General features: G+C 49.3%; 1 protein-coding gene across 1 annotated transcript; it reads right to left on the reverse strand.

Annotated features, from left to right (window-relative positions):
• Positions 1 to 571: 571 nt before the first annotated feature.
• SLC17A9 (solute carrier family 17 member 9) lies at positions 572 to 21,072 on the reverse strand. Its single transcript, XM_053992789.1, has 13 exons — positions 20,961 to 21,072; positions 12,237 to 12,434; positions 11,160 to 11,299; positions 10,439 to 10,538; positions 9,344 to 9,474; positions 8,431 to 8,527; positions 7,407 to 7,503; positions 5,305 to 5,392; positions 4,965 to 4,999; positions 4,308 to 4,423; positions 3,798 to 3,853; positions 3,257 to 3,286; positions 572 to 3,157 (listed from the first exon to the last, which is right to left on the reverse strand). Exons 1-13 carry the CDS (start codon positions 21,053 to 21,055, stop codon positions 2,994 to 2,996), a joined length of 1,347 nt encoding a protein of 448 aa, XP_053848764.1. The 5' UTR covers positions 21,056 to 21,072; the 3' UTR covers positions 572 to 2,993.
• Between the last annotated feature and the right edge of the window lie 68 nt (positions 21,073 to 21,140).

Consider the following 21,140-nt stretch of genomic DNA (forward strand, 5'->3'; position numbering starts at 1 on the left):
GCTCGTGGGCAGCGCCAGGCTCTGCCAGCTGTGCCAGCTGTGCCAGCCAAACCACCCGCACCAGCCACGCTGCCCGTGCCAGCTGTGCCAGGGCCGGGCTCTGCACTCTCCAGGAGCAGTCACATCCCAGATCTCACAGCTCCCTCTGTTGGCATCTGCTCGAACCTATCAGCGAGGATATATAAAAAGGTGGAAATGTTTTTGTTTTTGTTTTTCCGAGCACGATCGCCACGTGGAAGGTGATCCGCCTGCGGGGTGTGCCCCATCTCACCCACGAATCACTTCGTTTGTGTCATTACTCTTAACAAGTGACACTGGATCATGCCTGCTGACGCTTTACTGTCCAACCCTTTGCTGAAGGCAGCTTTTCACTCATTTTTCCCAAAACAGTGAGAAGATGTAGCTGGATGAACTCCCGAGTCTGATGTACACGTGAGGATGCTGTAAAAATCTGCCAGTCCAGATACTCTCCCTGCACAGCCTCCCCCGGGAGTTAATCACATCCAATGTGCTCCTCTGTCCCTCACTGATCACACAAACTAACACCTCTCCAGTCAAAGCAAAACCACAGTTTGCAAATGATTCACTGCCTTTATTCTTTTTAGGTCTTTCCATAGCAAAAACTTGCACACCACAAGCTTTGGCTTAAACAAATAACAGTACAGATAAAACAGTTTCAATACTTCACCAAAGAGGTATGATGAGAATGAAACATAAGCCTCAAGTGTAGGTCAAATATTGAACTTATTAGCCAGTTACAGAGAGATAACTTGGACAGCTCACTGGAATGGTAGCTGGATTCACAGAGGAGGCACAGCCAAACACTTCCCTTTGAAGATCAACTCCAAATTTCCCAGCTGGCAGATCCAAGGGGTGGCCAAGCAGCCTGATTCAAACATGAGTGATTTAAACTCATCAGCTCCTCCACAAGAAATGGTGCAGCCAGCAAAGAGAACCAGAACTGACTCCTTGTGCTCCTGACCTGCAGCACTAAATGGCCAGAGAAGATACTCAAAAACCCCACAAAACCCATGGGGATCTTTTTGCTGTCACTAAAGAAAAGGCCATGCAAGAAATCTGCTCAGACTGGACAAAGGACAAGCTGACAGAGATGGCTGCACAGCCTCAGGCCTCTTTGGCAAGCCTGGCTGTGTTTGTGTTTGCTGTTTGTTACTGGTGTTCTTCCCAATTTACCCACTGATTTAAGACTTCCCAGCAGCTTTCCTGGCTCTGCAGCACCCCAATATAGAGTGGTACCTATGGTATCAAACAGCCTTTTGGAGAAAAAAGAGCACAGAAGGAGAAAAATAAAATACTTCCTAATCTCTCTGTCCCACCAGGCCACATTGATTCTTTATTTTCTTGGGCAGACATCAGGCAGTCCCATCCTTATCTTCAATTCTGCCCAGTAAGTGGCTCAGCTCAGTGATGCCCATTAGTGTCTCTGTAATTAAAAGGCTGGCAGTATTTTCACTACAAATCAGGCTATTCAGACACTTTACACAGCTCCAAAAGCTCCCCCAAGAAGAAATTTGGCCCCAAAAAAAAGGTGAGGAAGAGGATAATAGGATTTTTTTTTCCACCTGAATCTATAGCTTTCCTGCACTGCAAGGTCCTTGGGAAACCTGCTCCTCAGCCCCAGTTTTCTGGTAAGCACTAGAGAAACCCAAGAGATCCTTTCAGGCTGCAATCAGGGGATTGGAGGAGAAGCAATGAAATGCTTTAATATGAAATTCACCTTTAAAATTGATCCTACAGAACAAACACTGGAGGCTGGTAGATCCTCCCCTTCGAGAAAGACTGCTGGATTTGGTGGGAGTACCACTCAAAACAAGCATGCAGAATCAGGCCTCAAGTACATAAAATATAGGATTTGGTGCTTAAATTTTAAAATATTTATAAATAACTTTAAGACATTCAAGCTCAGAGGTGTCTACAGCCAAGTATTTCCCTCTGACCCAGGGAACCACAGGGATCCACATCCCTGTGGATGCCCAATGCAGAAATTTGATTTATGCTTAACACAGAAACAAAACCTGCCCATGCCAAGCTCTTTGGAAAGTCTCCCTCGGTGCTTTGAGAGCACATGGACATATCTAAACATGCAGAAAGCATTTGGGAGTTGTAGATCCACAGCACAGAGTGTGACCAGTTCTTCCCATACATTCACAGCATTTGACAAAACAGCTCCAGAGGGATTCCTTGCCTGTTGCTGCACTGAAAGGTCAGCCCAGCTAAGCCTGACCCCGGGGGACAGCTCAGCTCTGCCCTCATCCACCTGGGCTGGGGTGAAGCCACCAGGGAGAGAAGGGACACCTTGGGCCCTTGAGCAAAGCCAGGCTTGGCTTGGAGCCCTCTCCCAGCTCCGTGACAGCAGCACTGACACAGCCCCATGGCCCTGGGTCCAGGGCACACACCCAGCCACACATCCCCTGAAGGGAAGCCTGGAATTCACCTCACAGCCCTGGAAACCTGCCTGGTACCTGCTGCAGAACAAAGGCACACGTGGGGGTTAAGGGCAGAGGTACTCGTTGGGATGTTCCTGTCACACCTCACAGGACACCTGGTGGCACAGCAGCCCCAGAGCCAGGCAGTCCCAGGACAGCAGAGCATGGGAGCCCCACTCCCACATGGAGAAGCAGCTCCTCTCAAGAGGGCATGGAACCACAGCAGCCTTGGGAGACAGGTCAGGTCAGCTGCTTGTTCGTCCACAAGACACAAACTGGGACAAACTGGTCCCACAGACCATATCTTCACTGGAGATGTTGAGCTGGATGGCTCTGTAAGCCACCAGCTACAGCCCTGAGCAAAAAAATGAACTTTAAATTTCTTTTCTCACATGGGTTTCATCCAGTCCCATTATGTACTTGGTTTCAGCATATTTTTTCCTGTTAAAACACCTAAAAAAAAGTAAAATGTTCTTTGGCACTTGTGCAAGAATGATCCATAGATGCGACACGCTCCTGTCCTTCAGCTGCTGCTTGGGCTGATCTCTAAAGATCCACGTACACAGAGTCTGTGTCCACCCTCTGGGCCTCTCCAAACAGGAGGAACGTGCAGAGCCCAATGCTGTTCACAGCAGCCACCAGGTTGAAAACAGAAATCCAGGAGCCAGTGGTCTCGATCAGGTATCCAGCCAGGTACACACAAATGACACCTGCAGAGACCAGAAACATGCAAAGGCTCTGGGCTGGATCCTGCCCTCTGCAGGGAGAGGGCTCCCCAGGAAAGGATGAGCTGCAGGAATGTACTTTACCTAGGAGGGCTCCACCTGTATTTGCAACCCCTGGAAAGAAAAGGTGTGAAAAGAAATTGTGAAAAGCCACAGACATGAGCACTTTAATCACAGCTGCCACCAACCCCCGATCTGCACATTGGGCAAAATGCCTTTGTGATTGTGGAATCACTGACTGATTTGAGCAGGGATGAACCCTAAAGCTCACCTCATTCCATCCTCCTGCCATGGGCAGGGACGCCTTCCACTAGCCCTGCTCCAAGCCCTGTCCAACCTGGCCTTGGACACTTCCAGGGATGGGGCAGCCACAGCTTCTCTGGAGAGCTGACAGAAACCACTGAGGCCATCCCTGGGTGCAGCAGAGCACCTCACAGATACAACAAAGGCACCTTGGTGGTGTTACCTGCCCCCAGCACTGGCAGGTTTGTCACAGAAGGAAGCTGAGATTGCACACACAGAGCAGGCACTGCCCAGAGCTGCTCCTGCTCAAAATTGATGCTGGTGACCATGTCCCCCCAGGAGATGCCACCTGTCCAGCACAGAAACCCCACAGAATCCTTACCAAAGAGCAAGCCAGCACACGAGGGGGCCAGGTCCTGCACGTTCACTGAAATGCCACTGGTGAGAAACAGAGAGGGGAGATAAGTGGCTGTTTGAATGGAACATGACTGCTTTTCCATCATTTACACAGTTTGATTTTTCAAACACAAGGAAAGCTCCTGGACAAGAAATGGCACTGGCAGGAGAAGGGAGGAGCTGAGAGTAAAGCAGGTGAGTATCAGAAAGAAAACAATTCAGCTCAAAGTGTTCAGAGGGGCCACAATGTGATTTCCCCTCCTGCTCCATCCCCCTCCTACTGGCTGGTCCAAGCCCTTCCATGCTAGAGGTTTGCTGGATTACTTCCAACCCACAGGACACTAAACTCTTCCAGCCTCACAGGGTCCCAAAAACAATGTTCAGGCAAGTGCCAATTCTTGTTCTCACAGTCAGGGTGGAGGCAGCCTCCTCTGAGACTCCAAAATGCCAAATGTGCAGGGGAGCTGAGGGCCACTGTCCCCATGGCTCTCCTCACCTGTGGTTGAAGGTCTGCAGTCCAACAGAGGCTGAGGCAAACACTATTGCTTTGCAGAAACTGGAGGTCTGGCCCAGGCACAAAGCAAAAATGCTTGAGACACCAGAGCCAATGACCTGGAAAAAAGGGAAAATTAAACACCACAGCACGTTTTCTGCAAGGAAGAAAGCAACTCCTGCCACGAACAAACTGTTCCCGTTTCGAATGCCATGAGTTTGTGTGCACCCCGTGCTCCTCTTTTTCCCCCCCAAAATGTCCTTCTGTGTCAGAGGTTTGTCCAGAGGGATGTGATGCTGCAGATCAGAGGACACACTGTGTTCTCACCCAGCATTTCTATTTCTGCTCACCCTTGTACTGCTACTTCCTCAGTACCTAAGGGGTCATTTGGAATGACCAGGGACAGGCTGTGAAAGAAAACCCCTTCAGAGCACTCACTGTGCTCAATGCTACCATTAATCCAGGCTCTGTTCCTCAGCCAGGGTTTTCCTCTGGATTTCCTTTCACACATCCTGACCACCAGTTAATGTGCAAAGGCAGAAAATCTTTCCTGTTTCCATCTATAACCCCCAACCCAGCTCCACACAAGGTCCAGTCTGCCACATAATCAGAGTTTAACTGGTAACTCAGGTACCTCTCCCACAGCTCCAGCTCTCTTACCTGCATGAACTTACGAATGGTGATGGTTCTGTACCCTGGAGAAGAAAGGGACACTTGGAGTTAAGCACAGCTCACCTTGTTGTCCAGCCAGGAAACTACAACATAAGTAGATTTCAGATGCCCGGATTTCATGACCACATGAATATTATGAAGGAGATCAAAGGGAGCCCCAAACACATCAGTGGGATTTGGACACTGGAGAATTTATTCTGCTTTTGTATCAGAACCTTACATTGTCTATTTGCTGGGTCTTCTCCCTATCAACAAGCCCATCTCCTCCCACCCAGGTCCTCTCCCCACATCCCATAAGAGCAGAGGAAAAGCTGTAAAGAGCTCTCACCTTGACTAATTAAATGATCAGACAGAAATCCACTGAACAAGCTCGTCGGAATTGCAACCAGCCAGGGGACTACATTAAACACCCAACCCTGAAAAGAAGTGAAAATCAAGAGAGATTTGTTGTCAGAGCTGAGTTTGTTCACAAATATTTTGACAGTCTGTGGTACCTGTAGAAAAGAGAAATGATGAAGCACTCAGGACTTGTTGCAGCACCTGTACCCCCTTTGTAGAGCCAGCACTGAACTGCACCATGCCCCACTCCAAGCTCTGTGAGGGAGCAGGTGATCACAGCCTGTAGCATTTGTAGATTTGTTATCTTTCCTTCTTCCCCAGCAATGCTGCATCTAGGGGAGAGGCAGAAAACTCCAGGAAAGAGGGATTAAACATGGCAAAGTTTACTGCTCAGCAAGATGATGTGGCGGGGAGCCACGGAGCCCTGGGAAGCTCAGTGTGGGTTTCCTGTGGGTCCCCAGCAAAGCTGCTGGCAAAATTTCCAGCAGCTTCCAGCTCATTAGCAGCATTACTGTGTGAGGCTGAGGGAGCAGAGCTGGATTTTCTAATGGCAGGATTAGGTAACATTATGGGGAGCAACATCCTTCGGCCTATTTTCAATTAAGTGAGCTGCAGCTGTAATCACAGACGATTAGCGGTCAGCTGGATTACAGCTGCTCAGGGGCACTTTGGTGCCCAGATCCCACAGGAGCTGAAATCAGCGTGGGCTGGGCTGGATTTCATCTCAGCTGGTTGAACCTACTCATCCATCCATGCACCCATCACCCCCAGCATCTCCCCCTTTGCTCAGAGCCCATCACCCCCTGGAGACATCTCCCCTTCCTGTCTGGGATGCGTGGGAGGGCTGAATAATCTTGGTTTTGAATAATCCTGTTAAAGATGCTCCTGGAAATCACATCAGGGTCCATCTGCATCTTTCCATGCCTTTGAAATTTGGGTCTTGGTCATTTTTGACAATGTTAGCCCATGGGCTCTGTGGGGTGGTGCTTCTGCTGTCTGTTAACAGCAGCTGGGGCCGCTCAGCACATCAATCCCAAATTTGTCTCATCCCACAGCCCATCACCCTGAGCCAAACCCTCCATCACGTTCACTCAGGTGGCCACAGGCAGCTGCCCAGCTCACCTGCAGCAAGGGATTTTAGCCAGCAGGTGACACAGGTTACCCACATTAGGGATTATCAGCCATCCTTTACAATCAAGCAGCCTCAGCCCGTTTTAAACAGCACAAAATGATTATCAGCTGCAGGAGCACTCTATAGAGCATCTTACATAAGGGCACCATGATATAATGCTTAACAGATGGTAAATTACTGCTGCACAAGCACATTACTCGAGGTGCACAGATCTTGTCACAACAATATGTTTGCTGGTTTAACACATGATTTTAATATAAATATCAAGTATGCCATAAAGAGCTTTACATGTGTAATATGAAAAGGCATTTGTAAGCAGCTCTGGAAATTGTAAAAAGCTAACAGAACCATTGTGGAGAAGACTGCCTGAGTTTCTGAGAACAAGATGAAATTACCAGCTCTCAGCCCAGATGAGTATTGCCTGGCTTTCTGAAAAATGGGAGTATCATTTGTGCTGAGAAGAGGGAAGCTTTTGTAGTATTTTTGAAGTACACATTATTGTTATGAATGGTAATTATCATTTTCACAGGCAGGTCTGAGCTGTACAATGTTAGTCCAATTTAAAAACCCTGTAAAAAAAACAGGAGTGAATGGTGGTTATTTGCAAGAGCATAATGTCATGGGCTCATAATGTCATGAGCTTTGTGCTAGTTGAAAAATTATCTTTTCCTCAGAAGAAAAGCAGTCTAAAACCCAATACAACCTGCTCTTCCTTGCACCCTTCAGCATCCCTAAAGAAGCAACTAGAAACCAGCCTCAGCAACCTGAAGAGATCTCCAAAAATATGAGCGGGGTGCCACAGGTCCTAAGTGACAGGGAAACCTCCCACCTCCTCCTGCCTCCCAGGCTGCTCTCACCAAATCCCTCTGCCATCATCTTCCTCGTCTCCACCCCCCTTTGGCAGGTACCCAGCACGGCCTCCTTTGAACAGCAATGCTTCTGCTTTGCAGCCAACCTACCTTGGACTCGGGAAAAGTTTCCTTGAAGAAAGTCGGCAGCCAGGAGAGCAGAGTGAAGAAGGTGCTGGCCGTGGAGAGCTGAGCGATGATGACAGCCCTGAAAATACACAGCTGAGAGGAAACAATCAGCAGTGACAGGTCATGCTGGCTGGGAAACGGGCACTCGAGATGTCAGCTCCCAACGGAAATCCCTGAGATTTTTGTCACGGAGAACTGCAGTTCTCTGTAGGAAGCCCTTTCGGCTTCCTGAGATTTTTGTTGCAGATTTTCAGCTCCAGCTGATTTTCAGCTTCAGATTGTCACTCCTTTCAGCTTTCTCCTAGCAGCTAGTTCCTCGCTGCCCCATCGCACAGCCCCAGGGCCAGGCGAGGTTAATTGAAGCGCTAATTAATGCCACTGCATTTCCCACCGGTCCCTTCCAGCCCTGCAAGAGCCCTCCTGCTCCAAGAGGTGTTGTTTTCTAGGGATTTGCTATCGGCTCCATTGTTATTCAAGGCAGGAATGGGTTTGCTGCCCTGCAGCTCCATCATCCTCCTCCTCCCTGCCTTAAAACAGCCCTTGGGAACATGCTTGGATGAGCTTCAGTACTCACTGCAGCATCCCAAAGGGAAAATGGCCATTAAGAAGATGTTTGCCAGCAATGAGAACACAGCCCGTGCCACCCAGTGCCCCTGAGCAGCACTTGCACTTGTTAGGAGCCCATTACAATCAGCATTTCTAACAAGACCCGTGGAAAATATCACTCTGGAGGAGTACAGGACCCATCCAGGGGGAACAGCCTGGGAATGAGAAAGATTTACCAGTAACATTCGAGCCGAGCCTGACAGTCCTGTGGACAGAACATAAACCACCTTTGCCAAGCTTACCTTTCCAGTTCTTTATTCATACAAAAGGAATTAGAAAACTGGTCCTGCTTCTCAAATATATAAATAAGTGGACAAAAACCACAGAGGCAGAAAAAATAAGCCCAGAGAGGAGAAACCAGAGGATGCTCCCAGGCTGGCCAATGCATGCAGCTGCCTACCAGATCGGTGCCTTCCTGAACAGCTGCTTCCAGGGAACTTTGCTCTGCTTGGGTACCGAGAGGCCTCTCGTTAAATAGTTCATGGGGATGGTGAGTTCTGCAGGGAAGAAAACACCCAAAAGAAAGCTGTGGTCAGTAATTACCTGTGCAGTTGGAGGCAGCCCTGGGACACAGCTGTACAACCACTTTTAATCTCCTTCTAACCCTTGTTTTTTTGGCTCTACCAGAGTTGAATGCTCATGGAAACACCTTGCTACACTGCCCAAAGTTTTTCCACACCCCTCCCCATCCAGCCACCTTCACCCATGTGTTATACCTCTTTTATAATTAAACAAAAGTCCCTTCGTAGGGACTGGGTCTGGATTCTGTGCAGCACCAGGCACACACCCAGCTCCCAGCGAGCTGGGCTCCTACATACCACACTCACCCTAATAATGCTGTAGCCAGGTGTAATGGTCTGTCCATATGTGGAATTACTCCTAGGCAGTTATTTGGGAAGAGATATTGTGGATTAACTGGTTTTTAAAAGCTCTATGTGTAGATGCTCTTAGTTTGGAGTAAGTATCTTGTCCTGCTTTAGCTTAATCCACTTTGAAGATCATGCTCTGTTTTGTGTTTTCACTGGTGCTTAAAGAGTACTGAGGAGCCAGATCAGGCTCTCAGCAATGATATAATCCAGCATGGGACTTGAAATAGGAAATCAGCATTGCAAGAGCTCAAATCCTGGTTTTTGGGTTGGGGATCTTGGGTGAGACACAGTGTGTATTACAGAACACATCTGAAAAAAGGCTGATGTGTAAAACCAGGCATGATCTTGGAAACACACAGGATTTGCAGAGAATAATGGAGAGGAATCACTTAGTTCCCAGATCATCAGGAGCACTGCCAGCCCCAGGGATGCAGCTGGACTCACCTTTCTCACTCAGGAGGTATTTGCAGGTGCAATAAACCCAGAGCAAAGTGAGCAAACCAGAGAAGTAGAAAACACTTTCCCAGCCGTACCAATCCAGGAGGAGAGATCCTGCACCACCAATCAGCAGCGTTCTGCAAGGGAAAGCACTCAGATTTACTGGCCTGGCTGAGAGCTCAGACTGAGCACATTGATGGGAGACTCTCCCTGGGGTCAACGCTGCTGTCACTGAACCACAGAATCCTAAAATTTTTTGGGTTGGAAGGGACCTTAAAGCTCGTGTTGTTCCACCCCCGGCCATGGGCAGGGACACCTTCCACGAGACCAGGTTGCTCCAAATCCTATCCAAACTGGTCTTGGACATTTCCAGGGATGGGGCAGCCACACAGCTTCTCTGGGCACCCTGTGCCAGGACCTCAGCACCTTCACAGGGGACAATCTCTCAGTCACTCATGTGTGGGTGCTGCCACCTGTCCCACCATGGCTCTGCAACCTGTCCTGTTCCCTGAGTGGCAGCTCAGGCCAGATCCTCAATGGCAGGAGAAATCCCAAAGGGACCTCACCCTCACCTGCCCCACGCTGAAAAATGGTAATTGAAGAAAGAAAAGGAGGTTGCTGGTGTGCAGTATGCCAGAGAATGTTTAAAGCAGCAAAAGAAATGAGAACTGGAAAACTAAGTGATTGGACACAGTGATATTTCTATTCGGCTTTTAAGCAACCTTTCCATTTAGAAAGGAAATTCTGATGGAGATCAGCAGAGGTGGAGAAGTTCTCTTCTTCCCATCTATCAGAGAGGACAGGTGGCCAGTGTCAGGCTGACCCTTGCTCTTCCTACTGAATTGGGCTGTTTCCCATAGTAATTAAATATTGCAAACAGTCTTCAAAGTCTGGTTTGAAAAGAAAGAGAGAACAATACATAAATCCTTGGCAGGCAGGACAGCAACTGCCTGAGGCTTCCTCAGCTGCAGCAGGAGTCCTTGAGGACCCATGAATCCACATTTACTTTGGGCTGTGAGTTTTGCCTCCAACTATTTAATGGCATTTCATCAGACAGGATGTCCAGAGACTGTCACTGGCTGCTGAGGCCTTTGAACTCACCCAAACTGTGAGCCAGTCCCCACTGTGCTGTAGGTGAAGGCTCGCTCGCTCTCCCGGACCCTCTGGGACAGCAGGCTGGCCAGGGATGGGAAGTACACCCCTGAGAGAAACAGGAGCAAGGCAGGGAGCAGTTAGGCAAAACAAAAGCAAATATAAGAGATCCAGAGTGAGCTAAACACTGAGACAAAGCAGCAACATTTTAGGTGAATTCAAAACAGGGGTATAAAATAAACTGAGTGGATCTATCGCCATCAAAGGTTTTTTTGTGTGTTCTCTGTAATCCTGTTTCATCCTCACCACTGCTGCTGTAAATCCATCAGTGCCAATGCACTTCCCAGTGCTGCAGTTTGGCAAGAGGGAAGGAAAATCACTCCAAATTATCCAAAAGTTTTGGCAAGGGTAAATTTTCTCCGAGTGTTTTGAAGGAGTTTTAAAATGTGGAAAACCAAACACGACCAGAGATGATTTCCAAATCCAGCAGCCCCTGTCTGGCAGAGAGATTTCTACAGAGAAATGACTTGTCAGCGACTCTCTAGAAATGTCACTGGCTTTTCCCATGGAAGTTCTGGATGTGGAGGCTGTTTTGAGGCAGAGAATTGCTCAGACACCCATGGGAAGGGTTCAAGCACTGCAAACCATGGGACTTGCATCTCAGTGTGCTGCACGTGAGCCTCTGTGCAAGGAAGCCCCTGAACAGACAGGCTCAGGATGGGGGTCTCACCTTGCAGCAGCCCCATGAGGAACCTGGAAGAGGTCATAAAAACCAGATGTGCTGAAGTGATGTGGGTGAGCAGCGGGGTGAGGACTGTGAGGAACCCCCAGGCTGATGCTGAGAGGAGGAGGACTTTCTCACCTCCTATTCTGGAAGACAGAAAACACATTATCAAAGACAGGAGGGCAAAAGGGCAAAGTCCTTCAGTCCAGACTCAAGTGCCCTTCCCAGTTTAACCTGTTTTTAAGAGTCAAACCTGTTCTTCTCTTGCCACTTGGGGAGTAGCTCTGACCTTTTCCCTTCCCACCCCCTGCCAGCACTGCCCATCCAACTCCAGCACTCACTGATCCCAGAGATCTCACAGCACTGAGCCACTCAACTCTCTGATGGAGGTGGTGCTGCCACCGTTTTGCTTCCCTTAAGCAGTGATGGTGCTTTCCATTTGCTCTTTTGCAATCCTTAGCACTGCCTTTTACCATTCAGGTTTCTCCAGGCCTTTTCTTGCAAACTCTTAAGGACCCTAATTAAATAGCAAAGTGCACTGCACAGATAATGCATCCCTTCCAGGCATGTGCTCCTCACAAAAGATTTCACAGAAAAGCTCTCTCACTAAGAATAGATTGGCTGGGGAAAGGGACTCAAGCAGGTAATGATTCAGATCCTCCCTTACAGCCAACTGGGGAAATTGTTTGGTTTTTAATTCATATGACACAATGGAGACAGTTTTTCTAAACATGATGGAAACAGTGTATGGGGACTTGCTTGTGAAAAGACTGCAAGAGAATATAGGGCAGAGAGACTGAAGTGCTGAACTGAAAACAAAGATCACCTGTGCAGATCAAATCAAAAAAGCTGCATTCACAGAATCCTAGAATCACTTGCAGGGATGAGACATCCACAGCTCCTATCTGGAGCTCCTAAAGTACCCACATCTCTTTTTAGCCAGAGTTTCTCCCCATGGACACACTTGACCCTCTACCCCATTGCTGTGAAACCTGGCACTGCCACTGCTCAGACTGGAACTGAGGGGTCAAAACCAAGCTAAGCGTCATTAAAACAAGAAGACATGAGAATAATTTCCAGTACTGATCACTGATGTGTCCTCCAAGAATCTGTGTCAAGCAGTAGCCCCAGAAGAAGCTGCTGAGCACGACGCCGAACTGCTTCTTGTCCCAGTCGAAGTAGGAGCTGAGGGCCACGGCGCAGATGGGCACGGTGACACGGGCACAGTAGAGCAGGCACGTCCCCAGCAGCAGCATCACCGTCCACACGCGGGACTCGGGCCTGCAGGGATGGAGAGGAAGGTGGGAAAAGGGCAGGTGTTTGCTGGGCCCTGTGGGTGTGTGCACAGGATTTAGGGGCTGGCTTGGCTTTGCAAGCCGAGTCTGCCTCGGTAAAATGAAGGTCAGCACAACCCCCGGGGCACAGCGGTGCTGACACAGAGTGTACCCCTGTGGGAACCCAGGACATCCCCCTGGCTGCCCTGGCTGTCTCGAGAACCTGGCAGGGGGCTCGGGGACCTTGGCACAAAGTCAAAAACACCTGTGGCTTCGATTTTAGCCTGTGGAAAAAATTGCTAACTTTGTATGAGGAATTACAAGTCACAAGGGTTTGAGTAGTGTGGTAGTTGAGTTAACACAGGGTGAAAAAGTAGAATTTTGGGGCTTTTTAGAATGGGGTTCAAGGGGACAAGATGGAGGGATTTGGGCGTGTCCTGACCTTCTTCTCCTTCTTCTTGAACTACGTGTCTTGCTGTGATGGTGACACTTTTCTATTGGTTTAAGGTAGAGACACACTGTCCAACATAAATGATAGATATTGGCACGTTATTGTAAACACAGCACACGTAGTTTTTAGCATAAAATGTAAACGCCGCCCTAGAGGGCAGACAGAATGCCATGGATGACTTGCTAGACAGAGCTCAGCAGGTCAGAGAAAGAATGCTATAGATAAGAGAAAATAAAGAACCTTGAGAAGCTGATCCTACACATTCCGACTCCTTCTTTGGCTGCGGGGCTGGGAAGCAAGGACTTTTACATTCTTGGGGTCACCTCGATCTGCAGACCCCGAGATACCCCATCTGCTGGCTTTCAGGAACGATGCCAACTTCATCCCAAACACTGTTTGACCCCAGCAGCAAATGTCTGTCCATAGGCTGCAAGGTGGAATGGGCTGCTTGGACATCACTGGCTGTGGATGGAGGGAAAGGCAGGAAGGAACCTGGTTTGTTTGGTTTTTTCCCCCCAGTCAAGAAACTGTTCTTTAAAAGATAAGGATAAGAAAGGAAAGGTCAGGACATGAGGTTGGAAGCACCTGCATGAGACACACCTCTTGGTAGCAAACATTAGTTATTTGGCATTTCTAGCCATTCCTCGGGGGAGGTGGTCTGTGTGTTGCCTCCTGAAAAGGAGGGATATGCAGGAATTCTTTAGAGAGACAAGACTTGGTGGGCCTGAAGAGCTCAGAAAGAGAAGCAAAATAATTAAGCCTGGACAGATAAGAAATTTTAGATAGTAAGAGCCAAAATATGTTAACAGAATATATATTTCTGGTGCATGAATTCTCAGCCACAAGAAAAGGGCTCCTACAGGCTGGAAGTAAGTGAGAAGCAAGTCAGTGATGGCTTCTGAAGCAAACAAGCACATTTTGCTGCAAATATCAGGCCCAGGTGTAGGTAAATCCCTCTACCTTCCCTCAGCCATGCCACTTTGTGTCCCCCTCTTTGCCAGTGAATTACAGAGTTAAAAGCTGAGTAAGAACACGCACTATTGGCACTATTTGTGTTTGATTATTTCTCTGCCCAGAGCACAAAGCACTGAGCTAACAGACTCTCTGCTCCAGGGGAATTCACTGTACCAGGGCAGTAACCTCTGGGCTTTCCACCCTGCTAAACACACCCCCTCTCCATGTGGGAAAGAACCCGGGTCACCTTTTACATCAAACACAGAGTTGATTTCTCTGTACTGGAATGATGATAAATGTGGGTTAATCCCACACAGCACAAACCCATTTATAAAGGTGTAAACGGGCCCTCACAGGGGGGAGGTGAAGGAACAATGAAAAGCAGAACACAGCAGGCAGGTGAACCTGCTGGAGATGGATTTATTGCTGTTTCCTGACAAGGCAGATAAGCAGCTCAGTGCTAACCTCTGGCAAGAGGAACTGGAAGTGTTTCAGTTGGTGTTTAGAGGGTTGGAACTGTTGTTACTGTGCACACGCATGAGTGCACAAAATAACACAGGAACTGGCAAACCTCAGGTATCTTTGCTGGAGGAATGAGTAACCAGGGGTTGACCTGCCTCAGTCATTTCAACTAGCTGGGAAATGCTCTCAGATGCCCTCCTGGGCTTACCCTGAGAGGAAGTTATCTTCAGTCATATCTCCATTTGCTGCAAAACCAAAGGTGGGCTGGTTTTTAATCACCAGCCCCAGCCAGTTCCAGGAACAGTGGCTCCACTGACTCCAGCTTGCCACAGAAAAGCACAAGGAAATCAAAGGCTCCAGGACAATTCATGTCTGGGTCAGAGAAAGCCCTGCAGGACAATACGACAGGAGCTTTTGGGTATAAATCCCCCACCAAAGGCAGAGGGCAGGTGGGGATAACCAGCATGGAAAACCTTCCAGAGAGCCCTCAGGAAACTGATCCTTCCAGGCACAACTCCTGCCTGCCCTGCCCAAATGGGCCGCTGCCAGTCCAGGGCCATAATCTCTGTTATCTCCAAGAGTACAGCACTGATAAATTTGAGCTATTGAACCTGTGACAATCGAGGTGACGGAGTAAAGCACAGCAGCCAGTGATGTGTGGAGGCATTTTCTATTATTTAGCCACCAAGATAGTTTCCTAAATTGTACTTTTCCCTTGCAGCAAAGGGAGACCTTTATGAGCTTTCACTGGAGTGGGGCTGAGCTCTGTCTCTCCAGTCATTCTGGTGTGTTCAGAATAACCTGCAGTTATCCTGATAAGCACAGCAGCATCAACAGTTTTTCCTTTATCCAAAACCCCGTATAACTCTGCAAGGTGTAAAAGGGAGAGAAAAAGACCTGAGAATCTCAAGGAGTCTTTACTCTGTTTCTCTCAAGAAGCCTCCTCTCCAACTGATGTTCTGACAAAACTCCAGGGATATATTTTTCTCTTGACTTTTATTTTTATTCCAAAGCACTAAATAAATCTCTGGGTGTATGACACACTCTCAATGTTCTCTTTGACTACTACTCCATTCTATATTCTCTTCCTTTATATTTAATTACATCAGGAGGGATTATGCTCACAAGAAGTGGAGAATATAATGATGGTTTCAGACTACCACTTCCTCTTGTAGGCAGCACATCCAGCTAGGAAAATCCATGCAGAGTATGAGTGTCAAATGTAATCAGGAGCTGCTCACACCCACCTGGAAGCATGGCAGGAATGATTTCCCTGCAAGGACAATGACGTGTTTGCATCACAGGAAAGAGCTTTGTAAATGCATTTTCTCCTAATTATAGTTATCACAGAGGCTGCAGATGACTCAACGTTCTGCTCAGTGCAAAACAACAACAGCAGAGGTTACACAGGAGGAACCTGGACTAGCACAAAGACAGGAATTAAAACCTTCCTTTCAAAACTAAGGAATAGTGATAAATCAAACAAAAGTTTTTGTGGGTGACATCAGCCATCTGAGAAGTGAAACTTCACCAGCATTAACAGATTAAATCTAACGAATCCCCTGATGAGGGAGGGAGACAGAATGTGCTGCAGATAACCAGCCTAAGTCAGAGCACAGGAAATCACTGCCACTGCTGTCACTGGTGCCACCACGCCTGACTCACCCTCCAGACCAAGCATCTCCCACCAAGATCCCTGGGCCAGTCCTGGCTATATGTGACAGGCACTTCTGTGAGAGGGGCCAGCCCTCCACACCATGGGCAGGGAATCACTGGAGCTTGCCTGGAGCCACCCGATTGATGTAATTTGGTGCTGAGTGATGGCAGTGGCTCCTCAGTGCCCAGCCTGATGTGCAATCCCCTCCTCCCCACAAGAGACAGGCACTGCAGGTGCATCCCCTCCTGCACATCCCCGAGACTCTTCACTGAGCAAAGCAGCCATGCAGCTAGAAACACTTCCTATTTCACAAACCTCCAACCACTGCCCAGACTATAATTAGCCCAAGACCTAATGACTCTTCCTGCGTGGCTTTTTGAGCAGCCTTGTCTGATGTCCCTTGGTTCTCCTCCTCCACATGCAGCTTTGGGCACTGGGTGGAAATGTCTTTGCTTCCAAGCATCCAGTGATTTCCCTGAGACCCAGCTCCCACCAACCAAATGGATCCCCCACTCAGAGCACAGTGGTTAGGATGGATTTTCAAGGATGCCTGAGATCCCCCAAAGGGGCAAAAGCAAGCTGAGCTGTCTGGCAGTGGAAGCAGAGCCAGCAGCACAGGGTATCTTTATTTGCAGTGTGTTTTCCTGCTGGAGGAATTTCTCCAGTAGATGCCACAGAGCAAATATTTATTCAACTTTTATTTCTCTTGACTCGCCTCCCTCCTTTCCCCCAGTCTGCAGGGCTTTGGCAGACACTGCAGGTCACTGTTGAGATGGACTCTCTGGAGTTCAGGCTGTCAATTACATCCCAGTTTAGCCCCTCCAAGGCACGAGTCAGGACCACCAGGTATTTTCAGGTGGTAAGAGAGCTGTGTTAGACAGCACAACTACGAACAGCCTGTCCCAGCTACAGCTCTTGGCCAGAAGCCATCTGCAATATCTGTGGGTGTTTTCCATAACTGGAAGAAGAACTGGGAACTGCAGCTCCTGATCTGCACAGGATGGGCACAGGGACCATCAGCAGAGCACAACGCCCACCTCCCAGGGAGGGCATCTCTACCTCAGTTCCCTTCTCTAAAAGGAGATTAGAAACAGTTCCGTGGGAGATGCACAGAGAACACATCAGTGCAGTCACCCCCTGTGCCCCCAGCCCTCTCACTCATCCCAGCCACCAGCAGTGGACACTCCCCAGACCCTGGCAGAACCCCGGGGCAGGATGGGGATGAGCCCACACGGTGGCACTGAGCTCCCGGCCATGCCACCAGATCCGAACCCAGGACACCCAGCAGCCCAAGCATGAGGCCACCTCCCAGGGGAATGTCCCCAGCACGGGCAGCTGGTGCCTGTGGTCCCCCTGTGCTTGGTCACCTGTCAACCGTGGTGTGTCAACACTTCCCTCCTCATCACCCGTTCCCAGGCCCATGGGATCATCTTCCTTCAAAAACACTCTTTTCCAGCTTACCTGCCTATAGCTTTAATTTACAATAGTCACCACAAGCAGGACTGACTGACGTGGCACCAACACAGCAGCCGTGCAGACACTCCTGTGCCAGGAGATAATACCCAGGTTGTTATTTTTAACCCTGTTTGACAGACCTTTCACTTCTCATTCTTTGTTTTTCTCAACAATTTCTCCTTCAAAATCTAACATGCTTGTCAAGAAAGAGGCTTGGAGTAATTTCCCCCTCCACCTCAAGCAGATTTTATCATGCTGTAGACCAGCTCCAAGCTAATGATTTGTCACTGTCAAAAGTAGCTTTGGGGTTTAGAGGAGAGTTGTTGGATATTTTTTTTCCCAATCCAGCTAGCAGCCAACAAGAGCAGCACAGAGGACACAGGGCTTTTTTTCCTGGGAAAGCTGCTGGCTTCCTCTCCACCTCCTGTGCTCAAGCTCCCTCCACAGAGCCGCAGATGGCAACAAAGTGGTGTTCAGCAAACGAGCTCTGGGTTTATTCCCTCTCTTCATTTCTTGCTTTCGGCAAAAGCAAAGATGAAATTAAATTTCAGCAGCTCATATGAGCTGGAAGTAGTTGTTGAGTCCAGGTGGAGGTGGTGAGAAAACATAATAATAAAGCAGAGGCGTGCTTTGCACACTGATCTGAGGGCATACATGGATCAGCCAGGAATGAAATGTGTGCCCTGCTTACATTTTCCACGTGAATGAAGTTCTCAGCAAGGTCACTAATAAACCCAGGGTGAGGAACTTGTAAAACAAAAATCCCAACCACCAACAATACCCCAAGCAACTAAAGCTGCAACATCATGTTGACAGAAGATGAGGGCACAGAACTCAGAAAAAACAACTGACTGTTGTCTCTGGGCAAAGATCAGGTGACTGGAGATCAGCCTGTGGCTGGGGTAGGACTCCTTTTATCTCTGGAGCTTAAAGAAACTTTTATAATCACCCCTTGTCTTCAGGTGTAGCCAGAGGCTGGGAGATGCAGAGTGGCTTCAGGGGTCATTTCTTTCCCAGGGCACAGTGACTTTTTCATGCTGCATTTCTCTCCTGGAGGCACCATCCGAAATGTGAGCCCCACATCCGCTGCTGGATCTGCTGGTGGCTTTGTGTGCAACCTTCAGCAACCGATATCTCTTTTCACTGCTTTGGTCTTCCCTCAGTTAAACCAGAGATGCTTAAACACATCCACTGCCCGGGGGGTCCTGCTTTGGCGTGTTAGGATCAACATTAAGAAATGCTCTCTATCTGTCCAGATGTGCTACATAAGCATGAAGGTTTTTTCAAGCCCCAAACAGAAATCCCCAAGTGCTGCTCTTGGAAGGGATGTGTGATAATGGAGCCTTGGAAACCTGCAGAAAAGTTTGGGAAAGGCAGGCAGGAGAAAACACAAGGCAAGAGAAGTGGAAGAGGAAGGAAAAGCCAGTTGAAAAAAGGGAGGACAAAAGAAGAAGCAGCATGAACAAAGACGGAAAAATAAACCTGCCAAGATAACTGTTTATCTCTCCTTGCACTGACAGATCTTGGAAGGCTGCCGGGCATGTCCTTCGTTGGAGCATGAAAGGAGAATCCATGTCACTTCCCCCACTTGATAACACCTTGCCCCCATGTCAGTAACTCGGAAACTATGAAATTTATTTATTTGCATATACTGTTTTCAAATTGTCCACCAAATTAACTTCACCCAATGAGGTACTTTATACAACTTGACAAACCTGCTCGAATGATCTGGTGGCTCATTCCCGCTTTTTGCTCCCCCTTACTCAACCTCCAACTGCCCAGTTTACTTCAGGCCATAAAACTCCATAAAACCTCCCCAAAGAATGGCTGTGACCACGAGTGTGTCTACACTAAACAATGGGGACATGATCTCAGCTTCTGTGACTACAGCAATACAGATAATGATCTGAGGTGCCTTAGGGTTATCCTGCTGCTCCTTCCCATTAACAGGATTCTCTCAATTATTAGCAGCACTTAGCATGGTCGGAATCACTTAAAATGTCTGTCTCGACCAACAGGCTGTCCTCACCCCTTTTGTTTTGGAAAGCGTTATCTATGTTTTGCATTTTTCTAAAAGATTTGAGAAACAGGAGAGCTTGTTCTGGTCAAACTTTTTTTTTTTTTTTTTTTTTTCCTAGAGGAGAAACCTATGAAATAAAGTTTTGCCTTATGAAAATCTAGTGTGAGGTCCCACCATTCCCGCTTCGCTAATATTTAAGGAAAAGTTAGCAAGGGGGAGGAGACAGAGAGAAGGAATTTTCTTAAGTGGTTTAGGGGGAAAGAATCTTCAAATATTAAGCGCCTCTGTGCCAAAGGTCTTCTTTAAAACCCACCCAGTTACTCTTAAAGTGAGCGTGGATTTGGTGAGACAGCCCAATCTCTGAGTGCAGGAAGAGCCTCCCTCGGGACGGCGGATTAAAGCCGGCTATCAGCCTGCTGCCTCTGCAGAAAGGCAGGGATGAGAAACACCAACTTATCCAGCGGCTCTTGCTGCTGGAAGGGGCAATCCCTTCCCCTGGCCTCGTGTCCCTGTGCTTTGGCACGGGTGCCACCTGTCCCGTGGCTGTCCCGCTGCTCTCCTGCCAGGGCGAGGTCACCACAGCGACCAGCCCAAGGCGAGGGGAAGAGCGGAGCCCCAGGGCTGGCCACCACGGTGGCAGCCAGACGTCAGCCAGCTGAAACCGAGCCAGACTTCTCAAGCACAGGGAGTCCAGGGGCTCCCAGTTTGGAAAAGCCTCTGACCATGAATTCCAGCTGCCCCGCCGGTACTTTGGAATAATCATCTCACCCCACCTCAGACGGGAGAAGAGGCTGATCCTGAGGTCTTGGCGCTGGATGACTTTGCCAGGGTGGCAGAGAGGAGCAGCACCGCCCCAGGTGTCCCAGCCTGCTCCAAACACTGGATCACTCTGCCTTTGCTTGTGCCCCTCCTGTCAGAAGTGGTCACTGGGGGTTTAACTGCATTTTAAGTATTTTAATGACTTTGCATCAAGAGCAGTTCATGCTGTCTAGCAGCTGCCCAGCTCCTATTCCAGACTTTATCTTAATGAATCGCTATCGCCAGTACAAACATCCCCACTGGAACAATTCGATAAGAGCCTCATAGCAGTTTTGTGTTTAATTCACTGATTACAGGCCAGAAATAAGCTCAATAGTTGGGGTTTTCTTCCCCCCGTTTTTCACAGTAATTCCCTATCTTCCCCCTTCCTTCTACCGTCTCTGCTGCAGTCCAGGGGAGTGAGACAGGGGAACCGCCCGGGGCGGTGGGACCGTGTCCCTCCCGGAGGGCAGCAACGGAGACAGGGACAGGAGGCTCCCGGCCCGACGGGGAGCACCAAGCTCCTCCGAAATCGCCTCTCCGGGAGCGGTGCGGGCCGCCCGACCCCCTCCATCCCGGAGCCGCATCCTTCCCAGGAGCTGCGGGCGGCGGGGACCGAGGATGCGGGGGGCGCCGGGGCCGGGAGGGCACCGGCCGGGGACACGCGGGGAGTCCCCGGAGAGCGCCGCCAGCAGTGGAGCGGCTTTCCCGGGAGCGGGACAGGGTCCAGCCTTACCTGGACCAGTACGGCTCGGTGCCGCCATCCCGCCTCATGCCGTCGCGGGGGCCGCTGCCCGGGGGCACATTCCTGCCGCCGCCCCCCGCGGCCATGCGGGCAGCGCCTTCCGCCTCCCCGGCTCACATCGCGGCGGCCGCCGGCTCCCTCCCCCGCCGGGCCGCGGCCACGTGTCAGCGC

The sequence above is a fragment of the Vidua macroura genome, chromosome 17 (genome assembly GCF_024509145.1).
Source record: "Vidua macroura isolate BioBank_ID:100142 chromosome 17, ASM2450914v1, whole genome shotgun sequence".
Taxonomy (NCBI): domain Eukaryota; kingdom Metazoa; phylum Chordata; class Aves; order Passeriformes; family Viduidae; genus Vidua; species Vidua macroura.

Bases quoted from the DNA above. Each gene is read 5' to 3' on its own strand.
- SLC17A9 (XM_053992789.1), bottom strand. From the start codon at position 21,055: ATGGCCGCGGGGGGCGGCGGCAGGAATGTGCCCCCGGGCAGCGGCCCC. The intron at 5,000-5,304 runs GTGAGAGCTCTT...TTTCTTCTCCAG, and splicing joins TGATCATTTAATTAGTCAAG to GGTACAGAACCATCACCATT. The intron at 3,158-3,256 runs GTAAAGTACATT...TGGTCTCTGCAG, and splicing joins TACAGGTGGAGCCCTCCTAG to GTGTCATTTGTGTGTACCTG.